This window comes from Salvelinus fontinalis, unplaced genomic scaffold (genome assembly GCF_029448725.1).
Source record: "Salvelinus fontinalis isolate EN_2023a unplaced genomic scaffold, ASM2944872v1 scaffold_0009, whole genome shotgun sequence".
Taxonomy (NCBI): Eukaryota; Metazoa; Chordata; class Actinopteri; order Salmoniformes; family Salmonidae; genus Salvelinus; species Salvelinus fontinalis.
The window spans coordinates 439281-463376 of record NW_026600218.1 but is presented as its reverse complement, the minus strand read 5'-3'; the positions used below and the strand labels follow the sequence as shown (position 1 = coordinate 463376).

Sequence of the window (24096 nt, the reverse complement as noted above, 5' to 3'; positions counted from 1 at the left end):
GGTGTTGTAATAACTTCAGTTGCTGTGAATTGTTTGTTCAGATGAAGTCTAAGGAACGTAGTGAGTTGGAAGGAAGTGAGCAATAGCTACCAGCTGGTGTCTACAATATGAAGCAATCTTTTCCTTAAAAATGGTCCGCCTGGAATACGAACTAGAACGTGACATGAGCGTTTACAGACCGACAAGCAAACCTCTTAGAACAAAGTCGGAAATCTTCAAGGTAAAACTAAAATGACAAAGTAAAAAAAAAAAAAAACAGTCATCATTCAGGACTATGAAAACTTCAACTGGTATTCAAATGACGCAACATTTATTTAAACAGTAGGTGTCAGCTGAGATACAGTAGAAAAAGTCAACAGCTCATTTTAAATAGATAAAAGAAACAAGACTGACAACTTTGTGAGAATTTTAAAAAAAAGCATACAAAAAAAACAATTACTTAATAATTCTGAAAAGTATGAGCCTTTCATAATAAACATTCTCTAGCAAACCACTCAGCGAAACCACACAAAAAGAGAACCAGACGATCTTGCACCATTTCAACGTCACGGTTTAACATACTGACGTACAACCTTGACTTTTAACTGGCAAAGCAGCTCTTCCTTCAGATACGCCACATTTATGTCCCAAATGGAACCCTATAAACCTAAAGAAAAGTACACTAATTTTACCCGGACCACTATGGGCTCTTGTCAAAAGTAGTGCACTGCATAGGGTGCCATTTGGTACAAACAAGTCTTAATTATATGTGATTCATTCCACATCAAATCAGACCAATAAAAAAAAAAAAAGGAAAATATTTACTTTATTTATTTCTGTGTTGTTGGTCAATTTAGCGTCGTGACTTTGGCACAAAAAAATATTTAAAAAAAACACTTCAACGCTAACATATAAAATCCTGTCCACCACATAAAGTGCATAGTAGTCACAGGTTAAGAATATTCACGTGATTTGGTTCTAAAAATCAGTTACACACTGGATGTATCCCAAATAGCACGCTAATCCATAGGGCCCTGGTAAAACGTAATGCAGTGCGTAGGGAATAGGGTGCTATTAGGGATACAAGCCAACTAGACTCCGTACTGACAGGAGGCTGATGTTGGTCATTGACGTCTTGAGTCCTAAATATGAAGCGTCCTCAGACATTGGAGGAGACCCCCGTCTCACCAGCCAAACATGTACTCCATCGCCTTGGAAACCAAACTGTCATCTTTCCTTGGAGTCTGTCTGTCAGCTACCACCTGAAATCAAAAACATGTAACCTGGTCGGTGAATTACAAAACGGTCCCTGTCCCTAGAAACACAAAGTGTCACTTCATATCAAAATTAAGAACTGAAATGTAATTGTTAAATTAAAAAAGGTAAAATCGATCCATGCAGTCACATACTTCCTTCACCGCGTTACATACTTACATGATTGAAAAAAAAATGTAGGACTATTGTACTGATTGAGGTTTCTATAGATTTGTATCCTGAGCTGTCCCTTTGCTGCACTCTAGTGGACATAGTGCTGTAGTCCTCTACGGTGGATCTACTGTAGTCTATAGCTCTCTATGGTGTATAATACATGACCAAAAGTATGTGGACACCTGCTCGACGAACAACACATTCTCAAATCATGGGCATTAATATGGAGTTGGTACTGTAACAGCCTTCACTCTTCTGAAAAGGCTTTCCACTAGATGTTGGAGCATTTCTGCGGGGACTTGCTTCCATTCAGCCACAAGGACATTAGTGAGGTCAGGCGATTAGGACTGGATCACACACACACACACTTCAAAAATCAGGATTGATTGGAACAAAATTGCTAATTGTACTAGCTGACTAACGAGCTATTTTCACCACGAAGTAGAATTGCACGGAAGCCATTCATTTTCAACGGCAGGAAAGCGAGAGAAGCGTAGTGAGCGGGGGGACCGTCGATTGAGGCGAACATGGGATCTGAATAGGGCGGGACTAAAGTTGGGGAAAAGTTGAACTTTATTCAAATCCTCTGCGAGTGACCAATTGAAGCTCACCATAGCTCAACATTAACACGTGTCCTCTTTCCCAGGCGCAAGTAAAAAATAAGTCGGACAAGAACAGATTTAAGTTGTCAGAATGGACAAGTGAAATTTTTTTTTGGGCCAATCAAACAATTGGCTCCGATCAGAGCCTCTGGATACGATGTGTCGCACATTGCCGCCCAATCGCTGCAGAGCGCATCGGAGTGTAATTATTGTAGGCCTGCGATGACAGGCACGAGCCGTCTTTCAAATCATGCAGTCGTGATTGAAAGACTACACTGCTAGAAGTAAAGATTGTAAACTGTCATGGGCAAAACATATTGATGCCGTAGTAGCTAAGATGGGGAGACGTCTGTCAACAGTAAAGTGCTGCTCTGCCTTCTTAAAAACACTATCAACAAGGCAGGTCCTACAGGCCCTAGTTTTGTCACACCTGGACTACTGATCAGTCGTGTGGTCAGGTGCCACAAAGAGGGACTTATGGAAAATTGCAATTGGCTGAGAGCAGGGCAGCACAGCTGGCCCTTGGATGTACACAGAGAGCTAATATTAATAATATGCATGTTAATCTCTCCTGGCTCAAAGTGGAGGAGAGATTGACTTCATCACTACTTTTATTTATGAGAGGTATTGACATGTTGAATGCACCGAGCTGTCTGTCTAAACTACTGACACACAGCTCGGACACCCATGCATACCCCACAAGAACAGACTATGGGAGGTGCACAGTACTACATAGAGCCATGACTACATGGAACTCTATTCCACATCAGGGAACTGATGCAAACAGTAGAATCAGATTTTAAAAAACAGATAAAAATACACCTTATGGAACAGCGGGGACTGTAACATACGCGCACTTGGATTTTGTGTTATAGATATGTGGTAGTAGAGTAGAGGCCTGAGGGCACACAGTGTGTTGTGAAATCTGTTATGAATGTATTGTAATGTTTTTTTATTATTATTATAAAAGGCCTTAAAATTTTGACAGACCCAGGAAGAGTAGCTGCTGGCAGGGATCCATAATAAATACAAAATGTGCACATTTGGTGATACTCATTGCTAATTAGTAAGTTATTTGCCCAGTTATAGCTCACTTTTAGACAGCAATAAAAATCCTGGAAAAGTAAATGGTGTGCATGACCCGTGTGTGCCAGATTATTACGCAGCCAGACATTACCAGACATTACGCAGCAGGTAAAATAATGATCTACAGAGGAACTAGATAGCCAATTCAAAACAGTGTAGTATGGCTGGCTATCACGGTAGTTAACTATTAGCATGTATTAATGTCACTCATGTCCTAATATACTCTATTTTTTATTTAATTAACCTTTATTTAACTAGGCAAGTCAGAACAAATTCTTATTTACAATGATAGTGTTGCAGGGTGGACAACCATCCTCCAGGACAGTCCAGGAGAGACACAGGGTGAGCGGGGAGGCCAACCATCCTCCGGGAGAGACACAGGGTGAGCGGGGAGGCCAATCATCCTCCGGGAGAGACACAGGGTGAGCAGGGAGGCCAACCATCCTCCGGGAGAGACACAGGGTGAGCAGGGAGGCCAACCATCCTCCGGGAGAGACACAGGGTGAGCAGGGAGGCCAACCATCCTCCAGGAGAGACACAGGGTGAGCGGGGAGGCCAACCATCCTCCGGGAAAGACACAGGGTGAGCGGGGAGGCCAACCATCCTCCAAGAGAGACACAGGGTGAGCGGGGAGGCCAACCATCCTCCGGGAGAGACACAGGGTGAGCGGGGAGGCCAACCATCCTCCGGGAGAGACACAGGGTGAGCGGGGAGGCCAACCATCCTCCGGGAGAGACACGGGGTGAGCGGGGAGGCCAACCATCCTCCAGGAGAGACACAGGGTGAGCGGGGAGGCCAACCATCGTCCAGGAGAGACACGGGGTGAGCGGGGAGGCCAACCATCCTCCAGGAGAGACACAGGGTGAGCGGGGAGGCCAACCATCCTCCAGGAGAGACACAGGGTGAGCGGGGAGGCCAACCATCCTCCAGGAGAGATACAGGGTGAGCGGGGAGGCCAACCATCCTCCAGGAGAGATACAGGGTGAGCGGGGAGGCCAACCATCCTCCAGGAGAGATACTGGGTGAGCGGGGAAGCCAACCATCCTCCAGGAGAGATACTGGGTGAGCGGGGAAGCCAACCATCCTCCAGGAGAGATACAGGGTAAGCGGGGAGGCCAACCATCCTCCAGGAGAGATTCTGGGTGAGCGGGGAGGCCAACCATCCTCCAGGAGAGACACTGGGTTAGCGGGGAGGCCAACCATCCTCCAGGAGAGACACTGGGTGAGCGGGGAGGCCAACCATCCTCCAGGAGAGATACTGGGTGAGCGGGGAGGCCAACCATCCTCCTGGAGAGATACTGGGTGAGCGGGGAGGCCAACCATCCTCCAGGAGAGATTCTGGGTGAGCGGGGAGGCCAACCATCCTCCAGGAGAGATACTGGGTGAGCGGGGAGGCCAACCATCTTCCAGGAGAGATACTGGGTGAGCGGGGAGGCCAACCATCCTCCAGGAGAGATACTGGGTGAGAAGGCTTTTACTCCAGCCCTGCTCTCACAACCCACATTGTAAAAAAAGCAACTGCTCAACAGGACCTTGCTAAGCGGACTCTGGTGTGTTTGAGCAGGGTTGGACCAAAAGTCTGCACACCCAGTAACCCTCCAGATGGAGGGTTGACGGGCCACATGTGTTTTCCACAGTAGCCTATCAGTGCAGTGTTTTACTTTGTGGCGTGTTAAGTGCCTTGGCTCAAGGCCACAACGGCAGGAGATGGTGTCTAATACACGGGATCAGAGAGCAGCAGCCTTCCAGTGTCAATACCAGGAATAAATAAATAAATAAAATACAAATTGAACCTTTGTTTAACAAGGCAAGTCAGTTAAGAACGTGTTCTTATTTACAATGACGGCCAACCCCGGACGACGCTGGGCCAATTGTGAGCCGCCCTATGGGACTCCCAATCACGGCCGGATGTGATACAGCCTGGATTAATTAAGGATATTTTGGTTAAGTTGTTCCTTGCAACATTGAAAAATCTAGTCAATTGTTGTTCTGACAAGTAAGAAATAAGGACAAGTATAGAGCTGGCTTCCAACCCCTACTGGATTGGCTGACAATAGCTGCTGATACGTAGCACTACACATGAGGGTGAGGCTAGCACTACCTAGCTTGTGAGGCTAGCACCACATGAGGGCGAGGCTAGCACTACCTAGCTTGCGAGGCTAACACTACTTGAGGGCAAGGCTAGCACTACCTAGCTTGCGAGGCTAGCACCACATGAGGGCGAGGCTAGCACTACCTAGCTTGTGAGGCTAGCACCACTTGAGGGCAAGGCTAGCACTACCTAGCTTGCGAGGCTAGCACCACTTGAGGGCAAGGCTAGCACTACCTAGCTTGCGAGGCTAGCACCACATGAGGGCAAGGCTAGCACTACCTAGCTTGCGAGGCTAGCACCACATGAGGGCAAGGCTAGCACTACCTAGCTTGCGAGGCTAGCACCGCATGAGGGCAAGGCTAGCACTACCTAGCTTGAGGCTAGCACCACATGAGGGCGAGGCTAGCACTACCTAGCTTGTGAGGCTAGCACCATATGAGGGCGAGGTTAGCACTACCTAGCTTGTGAGGCTAGCAACACGAGGGCGAGGCTAGCACTACCTAGCTTGTGAGGCTAGCAACACATGAGGGCGAGGCTAGCACTACCTAGCTTGTGAGGCTAGCAACACATGACGGCGAGGCTAGCACTACCTACCATTCCAGTGTTTAATTGCTAGTGTAATTACTTTGCCACCATGGCCTATTTATTGCCTTACCTCTCTTATCCTACATCATTTGCACATGCTTGCACATTCTACTGTATTATCTGCTGTATAATATTGATTGTATGTTTGCTTATTCCATGTGTAAGTTGTTGTATGTGTCGAATTGCTTTGCTTTATCTTGGTCAGGTCGCAGTTGCAAATGATAACAAGTTCTCAACTAGCCTACCTGGTTAAATAAAAGGTGAAAAATAAAAAATTACCTAGCTTTCGAGGCCCGCACCACACGAGGGCGAGGCCCGCACCACACGAGGGCGAGGCCCGCACCACACGAGGGCGAGGCCCGCACCACACGAGGGCGAGGCCCGCACCACACGAGGGCGAGGCTCGCACCACACGAGGGCGAGGCCCGCACCACACGAGGGCGAGGCCCGCACCACACGAGGGCGAGGCTTGCGGCTAGGTCAGTGACGCTTGTATAGTGTATATTACCAGTAAAGCAATGCTGCCAAAACGACTCCTTTGAACATTCCTTGACAATAAAAAACATGAATTATATAAAGAGTGCCTTGGTCCTCGTCTTTTTCATGTGCCAAACCACCTTCTATTGGTTTGGCAATTAAGTACTGAACGGTTAAACTCCCTGATCCTACCTGGTAGTCACTGCTGGAGGCCTTATAGGCTACACTGAGGGGTCTCATAGAGGAGCGAGGTGTAGAGACATGGTGGCTGGGGGTTCCATTTCTGACCGGAGGAGTAAATACTGAGCCAGAGGAGATCGAGCCTCGGTCTGAGCTCTCCATCACATTCTGAGAGAGAGAGAGACAGAGAAACATTTTTTTGTTGTTGTTGACTTTTCAGTTGAATTGGTCTTACAGGGTAAATTCTAATTATCACAAAATGAAAGTTTTCCTCATTTAAAATGTACCCAGAGCGACTTACCTTATCGATGCATGGTTTAACACCAATCATTATAGCCTCGCCAAAAATCTTCCCATCTTTACTTAGAGCTTTTCTTGCTTGTAGTTTTGACTGGTATTGAAAGTGCATCCAGTTACCAGTGTTGGACATCTAGTCGAACAAGAGAACAGAATGATGTGACAGGACAGAACACACGCACTCACACACTTGAACATTTATTTTCAAAGGATGCAAAATATTCTTACCACGTGTTTCGTTATGTTTCCATACTGGGCGAACTGCAACAGAATGTAAGACGCGGAGGCCGGAGGGAACCTGTTTTAACGTAAAGCATTAGTCATTCAGGAAGCCGTTTATTTTTCACCTCAATAATCACATTCTATTGGTCGAGCCACAGATCAAACCACATTCGGTGCATCTGTTTAAGGTCGCCCTTGGACACCAAGTGAGCGGAGATGATTTGATTGATCCTACAGTGAAAACTCTGTTCCACCTGGTGAACCAGGTGATCTATAAAAGAACGTAGCCAATAATTTCAACGGTTAAAAAGTTAGATATTAGGGGGTGCAATACCAGGAACTTACCCAAAAACAGTGATCCATGTGTCATCTAGATGGTCTTCAGAAGACAGTGCGTCTCCCTGAGTGAAGAAAGGGTCTACTTGGGCTGGAGACATTGTTGACTTGGCCTGCTGACCGGTGCTAGCAGGACTAAATAGACTGGACGCTGTCAGAGAAAATTAGGACATACCTAAGAAATCCCTCTCCTAGTTAAAATTGGTACAAATAAGTTAGAATATATATATATTTTTTTATTCTATTCATTCTCCTCAATCGCTCACCTGCTCCTGGTGTGACAGCCATATAACCAGACAGTGGGTTTTGCATCATTGAGAAGGGCTAAGAGAAGATCAAATGTAAATTATTACATGTTGTCTTAACGTAGATACACAACTCAAAATCAAAAGCTTCTGGTGAGATGCTAATATAGCAGGTGTAGAATCACTAGCGATTGGTTACAACACTTGCCTGGCTAAAGCAACAGACCCCAGCGGGACTGAAGAGTCTGGGGATGACTTCAGAGTGACTGAAGAGTCTGGGGATGACTTCAGAGTGACTGAAGAGTCTGGAGGCTCTGATGTTATCTGCATGATGCCTCCATAACAAAAGGAGCTGTGCTTTAACATTGTTGTTTCGGCTGTCGCTCTCACACCAACCACCTTGCGCACCAAACCCTTGCTTTTCAAATCCAAACAGCGAGACGTCTCAATCGCTTCAAAGCCAAAAGTAGGGTTACCCGACCAGTGGGTCCACTGCATTCCTGCTCACTGGCCAAACCAGTGGTCAGCCAGGCTATTAGAACACTGCTCTGTGAGTGTAAAGTGTCCAAACCATGCTATTAGAACACTGCTCTGTGAGTGTAAAGTGTCCAGACCAGGCTATTAGAACACTGCTCTGTCAGTGTAAAGTGTCCAGACCAGTGACCAGGCTATTAGAACACTGCTCTGTGAGTGTAAAGTGTTGTTGTACATAAGGTCCTGGGTTCATGCCCAGGTCAAGAGAGGGATGGAACCTACTCTTAACACGTACCTGTTTATGTGCACCCATAGGGGACATCCCGATGGCAGGACTGGAGAGGTCATCATAGATACTCCTGACCGGAGGGGCCCCACTCTTGTCTTTAGGTGTAGGAACTACAGGTTGGGGGGGAGAGCCACCTAACAGAGCGAGGGTTAGAGAAACAGTCAGGGATCAATCAGAAATAGTGCAGAGAGGACAGACTGCCTTTTTCATAATACAACACAAAGTGAAAGTAACAGATCTGATAGTAACAAATAAGGTGTTTTAAAGCAAGTTACGCCGATCAAGCTGGAGGAGTTAGCTAGCCTAATTTGTCTATGAAAAGGATGTTAGATAATGACATATGACAGATTGGAAAGTCCGCTAGCTAGCTATTTGTTTTAGCTAGTAAATGACCCCCGAAAGCAAATTCTCCCTCACCTGCTTGAAAAGGTGACCTCATTTCCATGACCCCAAATGACCGAGGCTGGGGTGTGACAGGTGCTGGCAGATCCCCCATCAAAAACCCGGGAAGGAACTGGGCACCCGGGCCGGGTTTAGGCGATGTTGGGGAACCCAGAGTCATTGGTTCTGTGCCTAGGGGGACACACGGCAGATAACATTAGCTAGCAAAGCTATTACACTAACTACACTGAACAAAAATATAAAACACAACAATTGAGTTACAGTTCATATAAAGAAAGCAGTCCATTTTAAATTCATTAGGCCCTAATCTAAGGATTCCATATGACTGGGAATACAAATATTCATCTGTTGGTCAGATACCTAAAGAAAAAAAGAAAAGGTAGGGGCGTGGATCAGAAAACCAGTCAGTATCTGGTGTTGCCACCATTTGCCTCACGCAGCGTAACACATCTCCTTTGCATAGAGTTGATCAGGCTGTTGATTGTGGCCGGTGGAATGTTGTCCCGCTCCTCTTCAATGGCAGTGCAAAGTTATCGGTGGGAACTGGAACATGCTGTCGTACACGTCTATCCAGAGCATACCAAACATGCTCAATGGGTGAAATGTCTGTTGAGTATGCACATTATGGTACCCCCAAAAAAACATAATGCAACAAAGTGCATAAATTAAAAGGTGAAAAGCTGTTTTTCATTCACGCACTCAGATTTTTTTGGGTACCATGATCTTTTAATAAACATCTTTATTTTGCATTCAAGCCTCTGTTTTGGATTAATTACAGTGTGCGGGTCTCCATCTCTGTCAGTATTCTTATTTTGTCTCCTACGCATCTGGAACAGCTGCAGCAATTCTTCAGTTGTGCAAACCCACAGTTTCATCAGCTGTCTGGTCTCAGACGATCCCTGGTCTTATTTTATTTATTTTTATTTATTTATTTAACCTTTATTTAACCAGGTAGGCAAATTGAGAACACGTTCTCATTTACAATTGCGACCTGGCCAAGATAAAGCAAAGCAGTTCGACACATACAACAACACATAGTTACACATGTAGTAAAAACAAACATATAGTCAATAATACAGTGAAAAAAAATAAGTCTATATACAATGTGAGCAAGTGAGGTGAGATAAGGGAGGTGAAGGCAAACAGATATATGTATAAATAAATAAAATATAAAAAGGCCATGGAGGCGAAGTGAGTACAACACAGCAAGTAAAATAAAAACTAAAAAAAAACACTGGAATGGTTGGTTTGCATTGGAAGAAAGTGCAAAGTAGAGACAGAAATAATGGGGTGCAAAGGAGCAAAATAAATTAATAAATAAATACAGTAGGTAAAGAGGTAGTTTTGTCCCCAGCACAAGGTGCACATGTGTAATACGCATGCTGTTTAATCAGCTTCTTGATGTGCCACAATTTCTGTGATCTATTATTTCAGCACATGAAACATGGGACATGTTGCATTTAGATTTCTGTTCAGTATAGTTGTTAGCTTTGGATCTTTGTTATTAGCCAACTAGCTAGCTGACGTTAGTCTATAGCCTAGCCTCTTCCACATTGTTAGCCAATTAACTTACCTAGTTGGCTAGTAACTAGGTAACTAACATTTGCTATAATTTTTATTTAATTAGGCAAGTCATTTAAGAACAAATTATTGACAGCCTACCCCGGCCAAACTCAGACGACGCTTGGCCAATTGTGCGCTGCCCTATGGGACTCCCAATCACGGCCGGTTGTGATACAGCCTGGACTCGAACTAGGGTCTGTAGTAACGCCTCTATCGAGGAGATGCAGTGCATTAGACCACTGTACCACTCGGGAGCCCTATACACATTCCAACGTATTGCCATGGCAAGCTAATGTTACTTACCAGTCGCCATGCCAAGCTTGATAGCTACAGTAACTAGCCACTATAGTTTGTTGGTTGGCTTCACAAGCCAACTTTGCCCACCAGGGATTTATTTTGTTGACTTTCTCTGAATGTTACCTAGCTAAACGTTACTTAGTAGTTTGTAAGAAACTCAAAACGTAGTTCAAAAATAAGCACTGGTTCATTTGGTTTTAGAGTCTAGTTTCATAGCAAGCCACTAACATTACATAAAACTGGCTAAGGAAGACAACTCATGTGACAATGGGTTGGCTTAGCTAGCTAACGTTAGCTAGTTTATTGCTAGCTAGCACTAGCAGTATTGTCTCTTGTTTAGTTACCTAGTTAGACAAGAGGAAAAGGGATAGTTAGCTACCCACCTTGGAAATCCATCCTAAGGACCACCGATTGTACCAAACCGTGGAACACGCGAATGAAGCAAAACGGATATGTAGCTTTAAACACACCACCAGACACGCTAACGAGATTAAAGCAATGGGTTGAAGATGCACCTCAAGTTTTCAAATTCTGTCGGAAATCGCGCGTTAGTTCGGCACCGGTATTCACGGAGCTAGCACGCTAGGCTGTGTAATGGTTCTGTGTTCAGGCAAACGTGATGGAATGTTTCATTGAAGCTAGTGAAAACAACATTGATGTAATAGCTAGAAGCTAGCCATCTTGGAAAGACTGTAAAGTTGTTTTACTGCAAAGAGAAAAACGTAGCGCGCGTCTAATCAACACGAGGGAAAAAAACTAGAATGGCGAGGCTGTCGGAAGTTGCAAAATTATTGCGGAAGTTATCATAAATAAGCAAGTTTGTTGTGATTTACCACACTTCACTACATTGAATGATAGATACTGTAAATGCAAAATGTATAGAAATGAGCACATACTGAGGAAATTACCAGTTATGTGATATTCACCATTCTTACTTATGTAAGCAGTTCTGCAGGACATACTGAATTTATTGGCTTGAATACAACATTTCTGCATCAATTAGGCTACATCCGCTGCAGTTCATTGCATAACACCCAACACACAATATAGCGTTAGCAAATTATGATAATCAAACAAATGTATACCTTTATGTGAAGGAGAGGATCTCCTATACTATAGGACTATACCGTTTACACAGAACGCAGGCTTTTGTCTCTCTGTGACACTATTGAGCATTGCCATAGTATGGTTTGGCATGTAAATGATTACAATCAGGAAGTTTGATAGTAACTCCATACAGTTTAAATAGGCCAGTCTTCTCTGGCTCTCTCCCCTGACTCTAGTGACTGCCGTCAGTTGACTACTTGATTGGTATGTCAGTGTACTCTTAACCCAAGTTGGGACATCTTTAAAAGGAGTCTGATACTGTAATATTTATAGGCAGGTCTACATGAATAGCAGTACATATGCAATAAACAGCATAAATGTGTACTGTGCTGTGCCTTGGATCCATCAGTCCCTCTGGCAAAAAAAAATATTATCTTTGGTCTGCTTTGTATGTTGAAGTACTGTCATAATTCTGATGACAAATAAGGTAAATCATGTGATTCATGTCTAGTGAACGAGAATAACTGCAGGCCTTATTGTGACTCAAACAAACCATAAAGTAGGGCTATGGCTTTAATCGAGGAGTTCGTTGCTTGATGTGCTTTAGGCCTACATTATAGGCGTATATTTGTTAATATCTGTGTTTTCTCGGTTGCTGTGTAGCCTTCCTTATAATCGGGAGAGAATAACCGTGACTATAGCTAATACTATTGAGCATAACACGCAGATTACTAGTATTGATTAGATCTGAATCAGACAGTTATCATTGCTGCCAGATGCCATCATGAACATGCCTTTTCTTTTGTGTACTGTAGGCCTAGTGTAGTGTGGGCCTATACACTGCAGTGTAAAATACTCAAAATAAAGCCTATGTTCAGTGTCCTCTAGGCGAAATGTTTTTTGAAAAGCATACAAATTGAGAACTAACGCAAATGCACATGGTAGAAATAAAATTATTCGATAATGCGAGGATATTTTTCTTCGTTTCTCGGTTTTCGGGCGGAGAACTCGACATTATGCTCCATGAATAAATACATCCTCCACCCCCTTTGCTTCAAAAGACCAACGCTACAACCAATATTCAAATCTTAAAATAAAAAAAATAGATGGTGCCAAACCTCAATTACATTTATTTTGAGTACCGTAATATATATATGTTGTAATATGCTTCTCAGTGAGATCCGCATGCGCTTCCCGACTTGCTTTTTCTTTGCATTCCTTTCTTGTCAAGCATGCGCAGACGGCTCTTATTGCCATTACCTTATTTGGATATGGTAATTTTCAACTTCAAACAGCCTATCAGTAACCGAATGTGTTATCACGTGATGCTCAAAGATCGCTTGGGAGGCGGTGTCAAGTGTGGAGCTGACTTTAAAACCAGTGGGCAAGACTCAGAGCGCTCAGTGTAGGGAGAAACAGGGACGAGATGTAGTAGGAAACTTGCTTTCTATGAAATTTAGTAATATTTACAAAAAAATAACATAAAGAATCATCAAAATCCCTCTTAAGTTAATAGCCTGCCCATAGGATTTTTAGATTTATTTCAGTTTATTGAAGGGCATCTACACTCACTATTCTGACACTTTTGTAAAGATGTGTGAGGCAGTTAGTTAGCAAGCTAGCTAGCTAAGGCGGCAGGAGGAGAACAAAAGATTTTTTTCAGTTTTGACCGGTTGCACTGACACCAAGTCCATGCAGAACGTGTCATCACCAACACAATGCCCGTGTTACTTTTTCTGATAGACACGTCCGCGTCAATGAACCAGCGCACCCATCTGGGCACTACCTATCTGGACATTGCAAAAGGCGCTGTTGAGACTTTCATGAAGGTATTGTAACCCCGAGACGAACAGCCCTGGAAGACCCCACGCGGGATAGTCGTTTTGACCATCTTGTGTTAAAGTTGCTAACTAACCCTGACAAAAATAATCGCTCGATAACCGTTTATCGTTTATTCTTTCCACAGCTTAGAGGCAGAGATCCGGCGAGCCGAGGGGACCGGTATATGTTGATAAATTTTGAGGACGTTCCCCTCGGAATCAAGGTAGAGTTTATTTTCGGTCATGTCCTACTTTACATTACGCAACTAGCCAGATTGTCTTCTCACATTTCGATCACCATATCAATTGTGTGAAAAATCTTCAGACGGAGCGTTCATACCCCCTTTAAAACATGGCCGACATTTTGTTTCAATGTGAGCACGGAGCAGCATCAGAGAGGAAGAGGCGAAGCGAGAGGTTTCACTCTCGCCGAAATCTGTCCAAAATAAGCCCAATGCGTTTCTATGGGCTTATTTTGGACCTAAACTTGTCGCCTGCCTTTCCGCCTTTGGGACAACAACTCCGATTGTTAAGGCACAGACACGACCATCTCGTCATTATATAGATCTCTGGCAGCATGGAACTCTGGGTGATTTAGGCTATACGACTAGATAGTGGGGAGGTGGTGTCAGGGTTTTTAACTTACCACTTTGACCAACTGTCACTTTTGTCACAACTTTACATAGTTATTAGTTTACTATTTTTTTCTCTATGGACTTTTTTTAGTGGTTCAGTTGATACAGTAGCATAGAATAAGCAGTCTATTTGTTGACAATATTTCCTAAGCCAAGTAAAGAAAAAAAGTACATTTACATACTTTGTTTATCGAGTTAATTACATTGTAAAAAGCTTTTTATTAATTGACCTGATCTTAGAAATCATTGATGTTGTTGTGTCAGACAAAATATAAATATAAGACCCACTTTGTTCCGTGTATGTTGTTGACAACTTGTATACCTCTTACCCTATTTCAAAAGGCTGGATGGAAAGAGAGCCATGCCACATTCATGACAGAGCTGAGGAACCTTCAAGCAGCAGGACTCACAACTATTGGCCAGTCTTTGAGGACCGCTTTTGATTTGCTCAATCTCAATAGATTAGTGTCTGGGATAGACAACTATGGACAGGTATGTTGTACTCTGAGATAGAGGAGAGAATTGGTTAACCCCCCCCCCCTCTCTAGGGTCCCCCATCTTTTGTCCCTACCCTGCCAATCTCACAGTCTTACAAGCATCACACTCCTGCACATTGTCCCCACACACTCCCCTTGAGTGACAAGTGATGACATGAACCAACAGTGTGGTAGGAGTTCCAACAACTTTATTTTTTTACTAGTATTAATGTACCGGTTTTGAGTTTTTTTTTTTTTTTTTTGACGTGACTGCTGGTTTTCTCCTCCAATGGTAAGGCATTTCATCCAGAGTAACACTTCACAATGAACTTCCTTTATCTCTCCTATTTATATAAAAGAGAAATGGAGAGGCAATAGTTTAACGTTAGTATGTTACTTAGAACTGGGTTCTCTATAGACTGAAACATGGAAGGGGGAGGAGAGGGAGAGAATCTAGAGGGTTCAAATTTTCCCCTATGAGGTCCGGACTAATGCTAGTTTTCTGCTCTACCTGATGATTACTTACACACGCATGGTATCCCAGGTTTAAATCGGTCCCTGGTTAGAATGGGAGAGGAGAAAAAGCAGTGGAACTCACTTTGAGGTCCAGATTTGAATTTGAGGGATCTGGAATACATTAGGTGCAATATACAGGCAAAGGAGACTGAGTAAGACTTAGCTATATCCTGGCCCTAGACTAGTGTCCTGGCCCTAGACTAGTGTCCTGGCCCTAGACTAGTGTCCCGGGCCTAGACTAGTATCCTGGCCCCAGACTAGTGTCCCGGCCCCAGACTGGTGTCCCGGCCCCAGACTGGTGTCCCGGCCCCAGACTGGTGTCCCGGCCCCAGACTGGTGTCCCGGCCCCAGACTGGTGTCCCGGCCCCAGACTGGTGTCCCAGGCCCCAGACTGGTGTCCCAGGCCTTAGACTAGTATCAGTGATGAACAGAGCTGAGGAGATAGGCCTCTCCTGATCCAGCCTCGAAGGAGTGGTTTCTGCCATGTTAGCCACTCGTCTTTTGTTCCTCTCTCTGATAAGTTTGTTAGTGATGGAGATGAGAATATCCACCCACTGGATGGGACTCTCTTGATTTCCTCTGGCTGTCTACCTGCTATGTGCATAGTAAACAGTTGTCAAGTCTCTGCTTTCACGTACATTCCAATGTTGGGCAATGTTGCCTATTGCGTCATACTGTATCTATGGTAAACAAGCGGGTACATTTAAAAATAAAACAAATCTCCCTATTATTACAATACTATTGTGTACACAGGGTCAGGAGATAAGAGATAATGGTATTGAGGTAAGTTGTCAGGGGGCTGATTGAATCTATACATGTTTAACCAGCGTCTCCTGAGACAGGAAAGATGTCCGCCCGTACCTTCAAGGGTAATGCATACATACTACATATATAATGCATGTAGAACGCTCTCTCTGTGTTCAAAGGCCGCTGTCATCCCAGCAGAAAGGCACATGTAGGTACAGCATGCACACAATCATCCACACACACACACACACACATACAAACACATGAGTACAACCTTATTTTGGTGATCCAGTCTTTCCTCTTGATCAGTTGAGGTAGGGTTCCATTTGAGAATACGTCACAGCCACACCTTAGGTCTCGTCTGGCCACACCCTGCTTCGTCTCCGTCCTCTCACCATGCCTTTGTTAGAATCCTCAGACATTGGTCTCATTCTCATCTCCTTTCCTTCATCTGCACTGATATAGTAGAGTTGGACTGGTGAAAGCACTTTCCTGACAGGGATCCGCCCCCGTTCCTTTCACCTATCCTGTCAATTCAAATGAGTGTAAATGAGGTAGAGGAGAGGATGTCCGCTCTAGACTATTGAGATGCGTCCCCTGTATCTGGTCTGAGCACATGGGCTGCTATAACAAAGACCTCATGAATGTTTTTTTTTTGTTGTTGCCTGGAGGAAGAACACCGCAGTATGACAGGACTCTCCAACCTTTTTTCCTGGAGAGCTACCCTCCTGTAGTTTTTTGTTGTTGCTCCAATCCCAAGTGTAACTAATGCTGTGTTCATAACGAATTGGGACGGTGTTATTTAACACATACAACTGGGGGGGAAATAAACTTGTAATTACTAGTGGGTAACTTCTCTATCATCCCTGAGCTCCTACTTCTCCCACACGCTGGGCTCCTAAGAAAAAATTCTTATTTACAATGACGTCCAACGTTACCTACTAAGGAAATTACCTGCATAACAGTATTTTTTCGCAGTTAAATGTAACAACGAAATGTTATTCCCAAAAAAATCTGTTTATTAATATGGTTTTTGAACTCTCATTTGTTAACAAGCATGACATTTGTACTTTTAGTTTCTGGTTGACGCAACTTGTTGGCCAATAGCCAACTGGCGGTTTCTCAACCATTTCAAAGCATGTGAACGCATCCAACTGGTAGTCACGCCTTCACAACTGGTAATTACTACCTTCCCACAAAGAATTACCTGACACAGCTAATCTACCAGTACATTTTTGGAATCGGATACGTACTTTTTAATTTTATTTATTTAACTAGGCAAGTCAGTTAAGAGCAAATTCTTATTTACAATGACTGTTTAGGAACAGTGGGTTAACTGACTTGTTCAGGGGCAGAACGACAGATTTTTACCTCTTCAGCTCGGAGATTCGATCAAGCAACCTATCGGTTACTGGCCCAACGCTCTAACCACTAGGCTACCTACCTGCTACCTGTAGGTTTGGAGCCAAAAAACCTACAGGAGGGTATCTCTCCAGGAACAGGGTTGGAGAGCCCTGCTGCAGGGAGAATAACAAATATCTGCTAGTTTACCTACATGTCTACAGCTTGAAGTCTTTTTGTTTAAAGCTCTTTAGCCAGTGATGTTTTTAATGTAATGTCTCATAGTGCCACACAATAGAGGGTGAAATGCCAGTTAGTCACTAGTAGTTAACGATGTTGAATTAGATCTGTGAGCACTATGGCTTGAATCCTAAATGGTGCCCAATGCACTATATAGTGCCCTACCTTTTGACCAGAGCCCATAGGGCTGCTTTGACTGACTGGTTTGATGGACCGCACAACATGGCAACCCGGCTAATAGAGATCTAATTACCCGTCTGTCTAAATTTTAGCAGACCTGGCAACGTGCCACAGACTCACTCCCAGCCTACTGATCCTAGACCAACAGATCCACGGGATACACTATACCACCCACACCTGACTCTTGTCAGGCCAGTGGATCAGATCAGTCACACTGACGTGTCATGCCGAAGCCGTCTCTATGTTGTGTAAGCAATAATGAAACTTACAGCGAGACTCAAATGAGGATCTGAGTAAAATATGTAGCTTCGTTCTGTTAATGTTTTTAGTGTTTTCTAATGCTTATAATCGATATAAGCCTATGTCCCCCCCCCCCCCCCCCCCCCCCCCTCCCGCAGGGTTTTGTCTGGCTAGGAGTTCATTTTGAGAAACATTAGCATGCTAAGTGGGTGTTGGAATAGGATATCATTAGTACCATTCTGAAAGAGAACTCCAGGTTGTCATGGATACCCTAGTCGGGTCTATAAATGTGGGTACGTTTCCTTTTACTCCGTTTATGGAACTCCCAATTTTATTACTCAGCAACAACAACAACAAAAAACACACTCTGGTCACAATGAACAGTTGGAAGGAAACTGATCTGTGTCCATTGACAGAAACAGTCACCAGTGGGAAAAGTACTGTAAAGCTCAGGAGAGTTAAATTCCTGGACATATGTAGCGCCTTTTCGATAGAGAGCAAGTGCATCAGGAAGCGGCTTGATAGAGACCATCTTGACCGTAGTGAATCATAGCCTTCATGAAGTCTGCTATGTTGGCTGTGTTGTCCTCAGGCTAGTGTTTACCTTAGTGTACACTAAGAGGAGGATAGAATTGCTAGGATGCCCCCCCACCCCCCACCCACTGGTCTCTAGAGCCAGAAGGATTATACAGGAACTATGCTGAAGGTTTTAGTCCTATGCAGTTTGCTATAAGGAAGGAGAGGGATTCTCTAAATGCGTCTACTTATGTGCAAACTCAATGTTACGAGTGTGCAAGGTAGAGGGGTTTATATAATGTGTAGGTTTGACTGGAGAATATAGACACACACACACAGAGATGAGTCTTTGTTTTTGTCAAGTGTTGGTGCAGTCTCCGCTGCACTGTCCCTACAGACTGTCTATTCATACTGTAATGTTTCCCCTCCCCTGATGCTCATTAACCCCCCCACCCCCACCCCTATCAAACAATCCACTGTTAGATGTTGTTGTCACTCTGTTTTCTTCGTTCTCTTCCTTGACCCTCCTAACACACATCAGTAGGTTAATTATAATGATGGACTGTGTCTTGACCCTCCTAACACATCTCCTGTAGGTTAACTATAATGATGGACTGTATCTTGACTCTCCTAACCCACATCTCCTGTAGGTTAACTATAATGATGGACTGTGTCTTGACTCTCCTAACACACATCAGTAGGTTCACTATAATGATGGACTGTGTCTTGACTCTCCTAACACACATCTGTAGGTTAACTATAATGATGGACTGTGTCTTGACTCTCCTAACACACATCTGTAGGTTAACTATAATGGACTGTGTCTTGACCCTCCTAACACACATCTGTAGGTTCACTATAATGATGGACTGTGTCTTGACTCTCCTAACACACATCTGTAGGTTAACTATAATGATGGACTGTGTCTTGACTCTCCTAACACACATCAGTAGGTTAACTATAGTGATGGACTGTGTCTTGACTCTCCTAACACACATCAGTAGGTTAACTATAATGATGGACTGTGTCTTGACTCTCCTAAAACACATCTCCAGTAGGGTGCAGCCATGCTCCATGTACTCCTGTTACTTCTCCAGACCTCAAGTACCCCTCACCGCTCCGGAAGCTCATTTCAACTTTACCTTTTTGCTATGCTCCCCTAATTTTGTCCCTTCTGTCTTTCACATGTCCTTTTGAGTTGGATGTATTTTCTTCTATTTGTGCACCTTTTTAAACCTCTCTCTCTCTCTCTCCCCCTTCACAGGGCAGGAATCCCTTTTTCCTGGAGCCGTCCATCATAGTGGCCATCACCGACGGCAACAAGCTGACCAGCAGTGGCGGAGTCCAGGATGAGGTCAGTCATCATGGTTTCCGTGGCGACCAGGGTCACAGCCAATCAGGAGTACTTCCTGTTGGTCAGCTGAACAGACAACTCTCTGTCTCTGTTTGTCTGGGAAGCGCCACCGCAAAGCGTTATATCTTTACAGCTGATGCTGCAGAAGTGCACTCTTTCGTAAACTAATCTATTGTCCGCCCGCGAACACACATGGCTGACTGGTTAATAACCTCTACCGCTTCTCTCTCCCCGATCCGGGATCCTCCTCATCAAAAAAGCTGACTAGCATAGCCTAGCCTAACGGGACAGGGATATCATATAATATCATTTTCATGAAATCACAAGTCCAATACAGCAAATGAAAGATAAACATCTTGTGAATCCAGCCATCATTTCCGATTTTTAAAATGTTTTAGTGAAAACACAATATGTATTTCTATTAGCTAACCACAATAGCCAAAGACTCAACCGCATATTTTCACCATGTTTCCACCGCATAGGTAGCTTTCACAAAACCGACAAAATAGAGATAAAATTAGTCACTAACCAAGAAACAACTTCATCAGATGACAGTCTTATAACATGTTATACAATACATTTATGTTTTGTTCGAAAATGTGCATATTTGAGGTATAAATCATAGTTTTACATTGCAGCCATCATCAAAAATAGCACCAAAGCAGCCAGAATAATTACAGAGAGCAACGTGAAATACATAAATACTCATCATAAAACATTTATGAAAAATACATGGTGTACAGCAAATGAAAGATAAACATCTTGTGAATCCAGCCAATATTTCCAATTTAAGTGTTTTACAGCGAAAACACAATATAGAATTATATTAGCTTACCACAATAGCCAAACACACAAACGCATTTATTCACCGCAAAGGTAGCTTTCGCAAAAACCAGCAAAAGATATAAAATTAATCACTAACCTTGAACAAATTCATCAGATGACAGTCTTATAACATCAGGTTATACAATTATGTTTTGTTCGAAAATGTGTATATTTATAGCTACAAACCGTGGTTATACATTGTGAATACGTAGCATCGATTCACCAGAATCTCCAGAGATATTTTGGACACTCACCTAATCTGACCAAAGAACTCATCATAAACTTTACATAAAAATACTTGTTGTATGGCAAATGAAAGATACACTGGTTCTTAATGCAACCGCTGTGTTAGATTTTTTAAAATAACTTTACCATAACATACAGCTTGCGTTATTGCGAGACAGCGCTCACCAAAACGGCGGAGAATAGGAGTCAACATTTTACACAGAAATACGAAATAACATCAAAAATGTTTTCTTACTTTTGCTGAGCTTCCATCAGAATTTTGTACAAGGAGTCCTTGGTCCAGAATAAATCGTTGTTTGGTTTTAGAATGTCCATTTCTTCTGTCGAATTCGCGCCACAATGCTAGCCAAGGTTGCTAACATTCCCATCCTCTCTTGACGCAAAGAACGGAAAACTCAAAGTCCCAATAAACTTTGAATAAACTGATAAAACTCTGTTGAAAAAACCTACTTTATGATGTTATTATCATATGTATCAAATAAAATCAGAGCCAGAGATATTCGCCGTGTATACTGAACGCTTTTCAGAAGACAATGTCAAGCTCCCCAGCCCGCCGGGGAAAATTCCTGACCTGTCACTCCAAAAGCTCTTATTCGACCTCAGATCAAGCTAGACACCCCATTCCACCTTCCACTGCCTGTTGACATCTAGTGGAAGGTGTATGAAGTGCATGCATATCGATAAATAAAAGCCAGTTGAATAGGCAGGCCCTGGAACAGAGCCTCGTTTTCAGATTTTTCACTTCCTATATGGAAGTTTGCTGCCAAATTAGTTCTGTTTTACTCACAGATATAATTCAAACAGTTTTAGAAACTTGAAAGTGTTTTCTATCCAATAGTAATACTAATATGCATATTGTATGATCTCGAATAGAGTACGAGGCCGTTTAAATTGTGCACGGTTTTTTCCAAAGTGAAAACAGTGCCCCCCTATTGACAAGAAGTTTTAAACCTGTCTGAGAACAGCTTATACTATATCTTTGTCTATTAAAAAATGATCTGAGCTGCAGGACATTGAACAAGTCACAGGAAGCTTCTGTTGCCTTCGTAGTAGACTGAATAAAAACGGAACGACGCGTCCCGGCCTGACCCGTAGTAGACGGAGTAAAAACGGGCTGACGCATCCCGGCCTGATCCGTAGTAGACGGAATAAAAACGGGACGGCGCGTCCCGGCCTGACCCGTAGTAGACGGAATAAAAACGGGACGACGCGTCCCGGCCTGACCCGTAGTAGACGGAATAAAAACGGGACGGCGCGTCCTGGCCTGACCCGTAAGACTACTAAATGCCTTTACTAATACATCTAGAAGAAACAATTTATTTCAATTATTTTTAGTTTGATCAGCTAATCATTTAATTATCAATTATACAACTAAGCCTTGTGTGTTTCCTTAAATTAGACCCAAACAGCATTTGTTGAATAGGAATAGCCTTTATTAGAGATCCTGCACAGCCCTATATTCTGGCCAATCATCTCCAACTTGTAAGCAGCACATCACATTTCTCCATCGATTGGAGGAGCATTGGCCTACTAAAGATTGGCACCAATATGTGATGCCTGACTGTAGCCTATTAATAGGTTACCAGTAGCATTTTGTCCATATGAAAAAAACACTGAATGTGACTGACCTGCACAGAGGAGAGTGTTGATTGGCCAGTAGGAAAGGTGGGAATATTCAAATTGATTTGGTTATAACCAAATCAATCTGAATACTGAGCCTCCATCGACGCCTGATAGGCCATGCAGCAGGACAATTTCTCTTGCTGACTACACCGACCACGTGAGTGTTGATTTTGTCCATCCACACCAGACGATCATGACACACAGGTTAAAATATCCCAACCAACTATATTGATTTTGGGGCAGGTTGAAACACATGAAAGATTCATGGACATTTAGCCAGCTAGCCGTTGCTAGCCGTTGCTAGCTAGTTTGTCCTGGGAGATGAACATTGGGTTGTCAGTGTACCTGACATGCATATAGTCCTCTTTTCAGCTGATTCCTTGTAGAATTGAGTCATACCGCTGGTTCCTTAAATCTCTACTCCGACAATTAATCCACAGATAAAACGGGAAACCTAGTTTTTAATTCGTTATCTTTCATTAATCTCCATATGGAGGATGTGAGGAGGCCAAATCAAGCTCTGTACGGCGACGATGTGCATCACCCAATTCTTGTAACAATTCTGAGGGATCTGTATTGCTTCGCATTGACATTATTGGTTGACGGTAGGTGGGGGCGGTACATCCTGTATTAAAACACTCACTTCCTTGACAACTTCCTTCATAACAGCTCTGCTCAGCTAGAACTAGGAAGTGTGAATGCCCTGACTTCTGCAGAGGCTGTAAATGCTGTACGGCTCATGCAGGAACCAGTGACTATAAATCTGCTTTACTGCACACAGTCTACGCAACAGATCCATTAGGGCTTTGTTTGCCTAACGAAGCTCCCTACATACACTTAAAAAGTATGTGGACACGTGCTCGTCAAACATCTCATCCAAAAATCGTGGGCATTAATGTGGTTGGTTCCCCCCCACTTGCTGCTATAACAGCCTCCACTCTTCTGGCAAGGCTTTCCACTAGATGTTGGAACATTGCTGCTATAACAGCCTCCACTCTTCTGGGAAGGCTTTCCACTAGATGTTGGAACATTGCTGCTATAACAGCCTCCACTCTTCTGGGAAGGCTTTCCACTACATGTTGGAACATTGCTGCTATAACAGCCTCCACTCTTCTAGGAAGGCTTTCCACTAGATGTTGGAACATTGCTGCTATAACAGCCTCCACTCTTCTGGGAAGGCTTTCCACTAGATGTTGGAACATTGCTGCTATAACAGCCTCCACTCTTCTAGGAAGGCTTTCCACTAGATGTTGGAACATTGCTGCTATAACAGCCTCCACTCTTCTAGGAAGGCTTTCCACTAGATGTTGGAACTAGAGGTCGACCGATTATGATTTTTCAGCGCCGATACCGATTATTGGAGTTTTTTTCTTTGTAATAATGACAATTACAACGATACTGAATTAACACTTATTTTAACTTAATATAATACATCAATAAAATCTATTTAGCCTCAAATAAATAATGAAACATGTTCAATTTGGTTTAGATAATGCAAAAAACAAAGTGTTGGAGAAGAAAGTAAAAGTGCAATATGTGCCATGCAAAAAAGCTAACGTTTAAGTTCCTTGTTCAGAACATGAGAACATATGAAAGCTGGTGGTTCCTTTAACCGGAGTCTTCAATATTCCCAGGTAAGAAGTTTTAGGTTGTAGGAATTATAGGACTATTTCTCTCTATACCATTTTGTATTTCATATACCTTTGACTATTGGATGTTCTTATAGGCACTTTAGT

The 24096-nt window shown here is 43.4% G+C and overlaps 2 protein-coding genes across 4 annotated transcripts in view; one reads left to right on the top strand and one right to left on the bottom strand.

The window, feature by feature from the left end:
* Positions 1 to 288: 288 nt before the first annotated feature.
* On the bottom strand, positions 289 to 12824 carry LOC129842054 (nucleoporin NUP35-like). 3 transcript variants are annotated; one of them, XM_055910434.1, is made up of 9 exons: positions 12744 to 12824; positions 8710 to 8865; positions 8299 to 8426; positions 7551 to 7608; positions 7294 to 7435; positions 6955 to 7024; positions 6731 to 6859; positions 6442 to 6597; positions 289 to 1241 (listed from the first exon to the last, which is right to left on the bottom strand). In XM_055910434.1, exons 2-9 carry the CDS (start codon positions 8852 to 8854, stop codon positions 1164 to 1166), a joined length of 906 nt encoding a protein of 301 aa, XP_055766409.1. In that variant the 5' UTR covers positions 8855 to 8865; positions 12744 to 12824; the 3' UTR covers positions 289 to 1163. The 3 variants fall into 3 exon arrangements, with proteins under 3 accessions (XP_055766409.1, XP_055766408.1, XP_055766410.1); XM_055910433.1 differs by having other exon boundaries at positions 12729 to 12799; XM_055910435.1 differs by lacking the exon at positions 12744 to 12824 and adding an exon at positions 10938 to 11277.
* A 39-nt stretch (positions 12825 to 12863) lies between these two features.
* Positions 12864 to 24096, top strand: part of ints6 (integrator complex subunit 6) — a 49836-nt gene continuing 38603 nt past the window's right edge. The window contains exons 1-4 of the mRNA XM_055910432.1: positions 12864 to 13430; positions 13568 to 13645; positions 14399 to 14548; positions 19577 to 19666. Of these exons, the coding sequence (XP_055766407.1) occupies positions 13320 to 13430; positions 13568 to 13645; positions 14399 to 14548; positions 19577 to 19666 (429 nt within the window). The 5' untranslated portion in view covers positions 12864 to 13319. The remainder of the gene's footprint in view (positions 13431 to 13567; positions 13646 to 14398; positions 14549 to 19576; positions 19667 to 24096) is intronic.

Coding starts and splice junctions, on each gene's coding strand:
- LOC129842054 (XM_055910435.1), bottom strand. Junction 7,609..8,298: donor CTATGGGTGCACATAAACAG/GTACGTGTTAAG, acceptor ATCTTCTCTTAG/CCCTTCTCAATGATGCAAAA. Junction 7,025..7,293: donor ACATGGATCACTGTTTTTGG/GTAAGTTCCTGG, acceptor ACGTTAAAACAG/GTTCCCTCCGGCCTCCGCGT.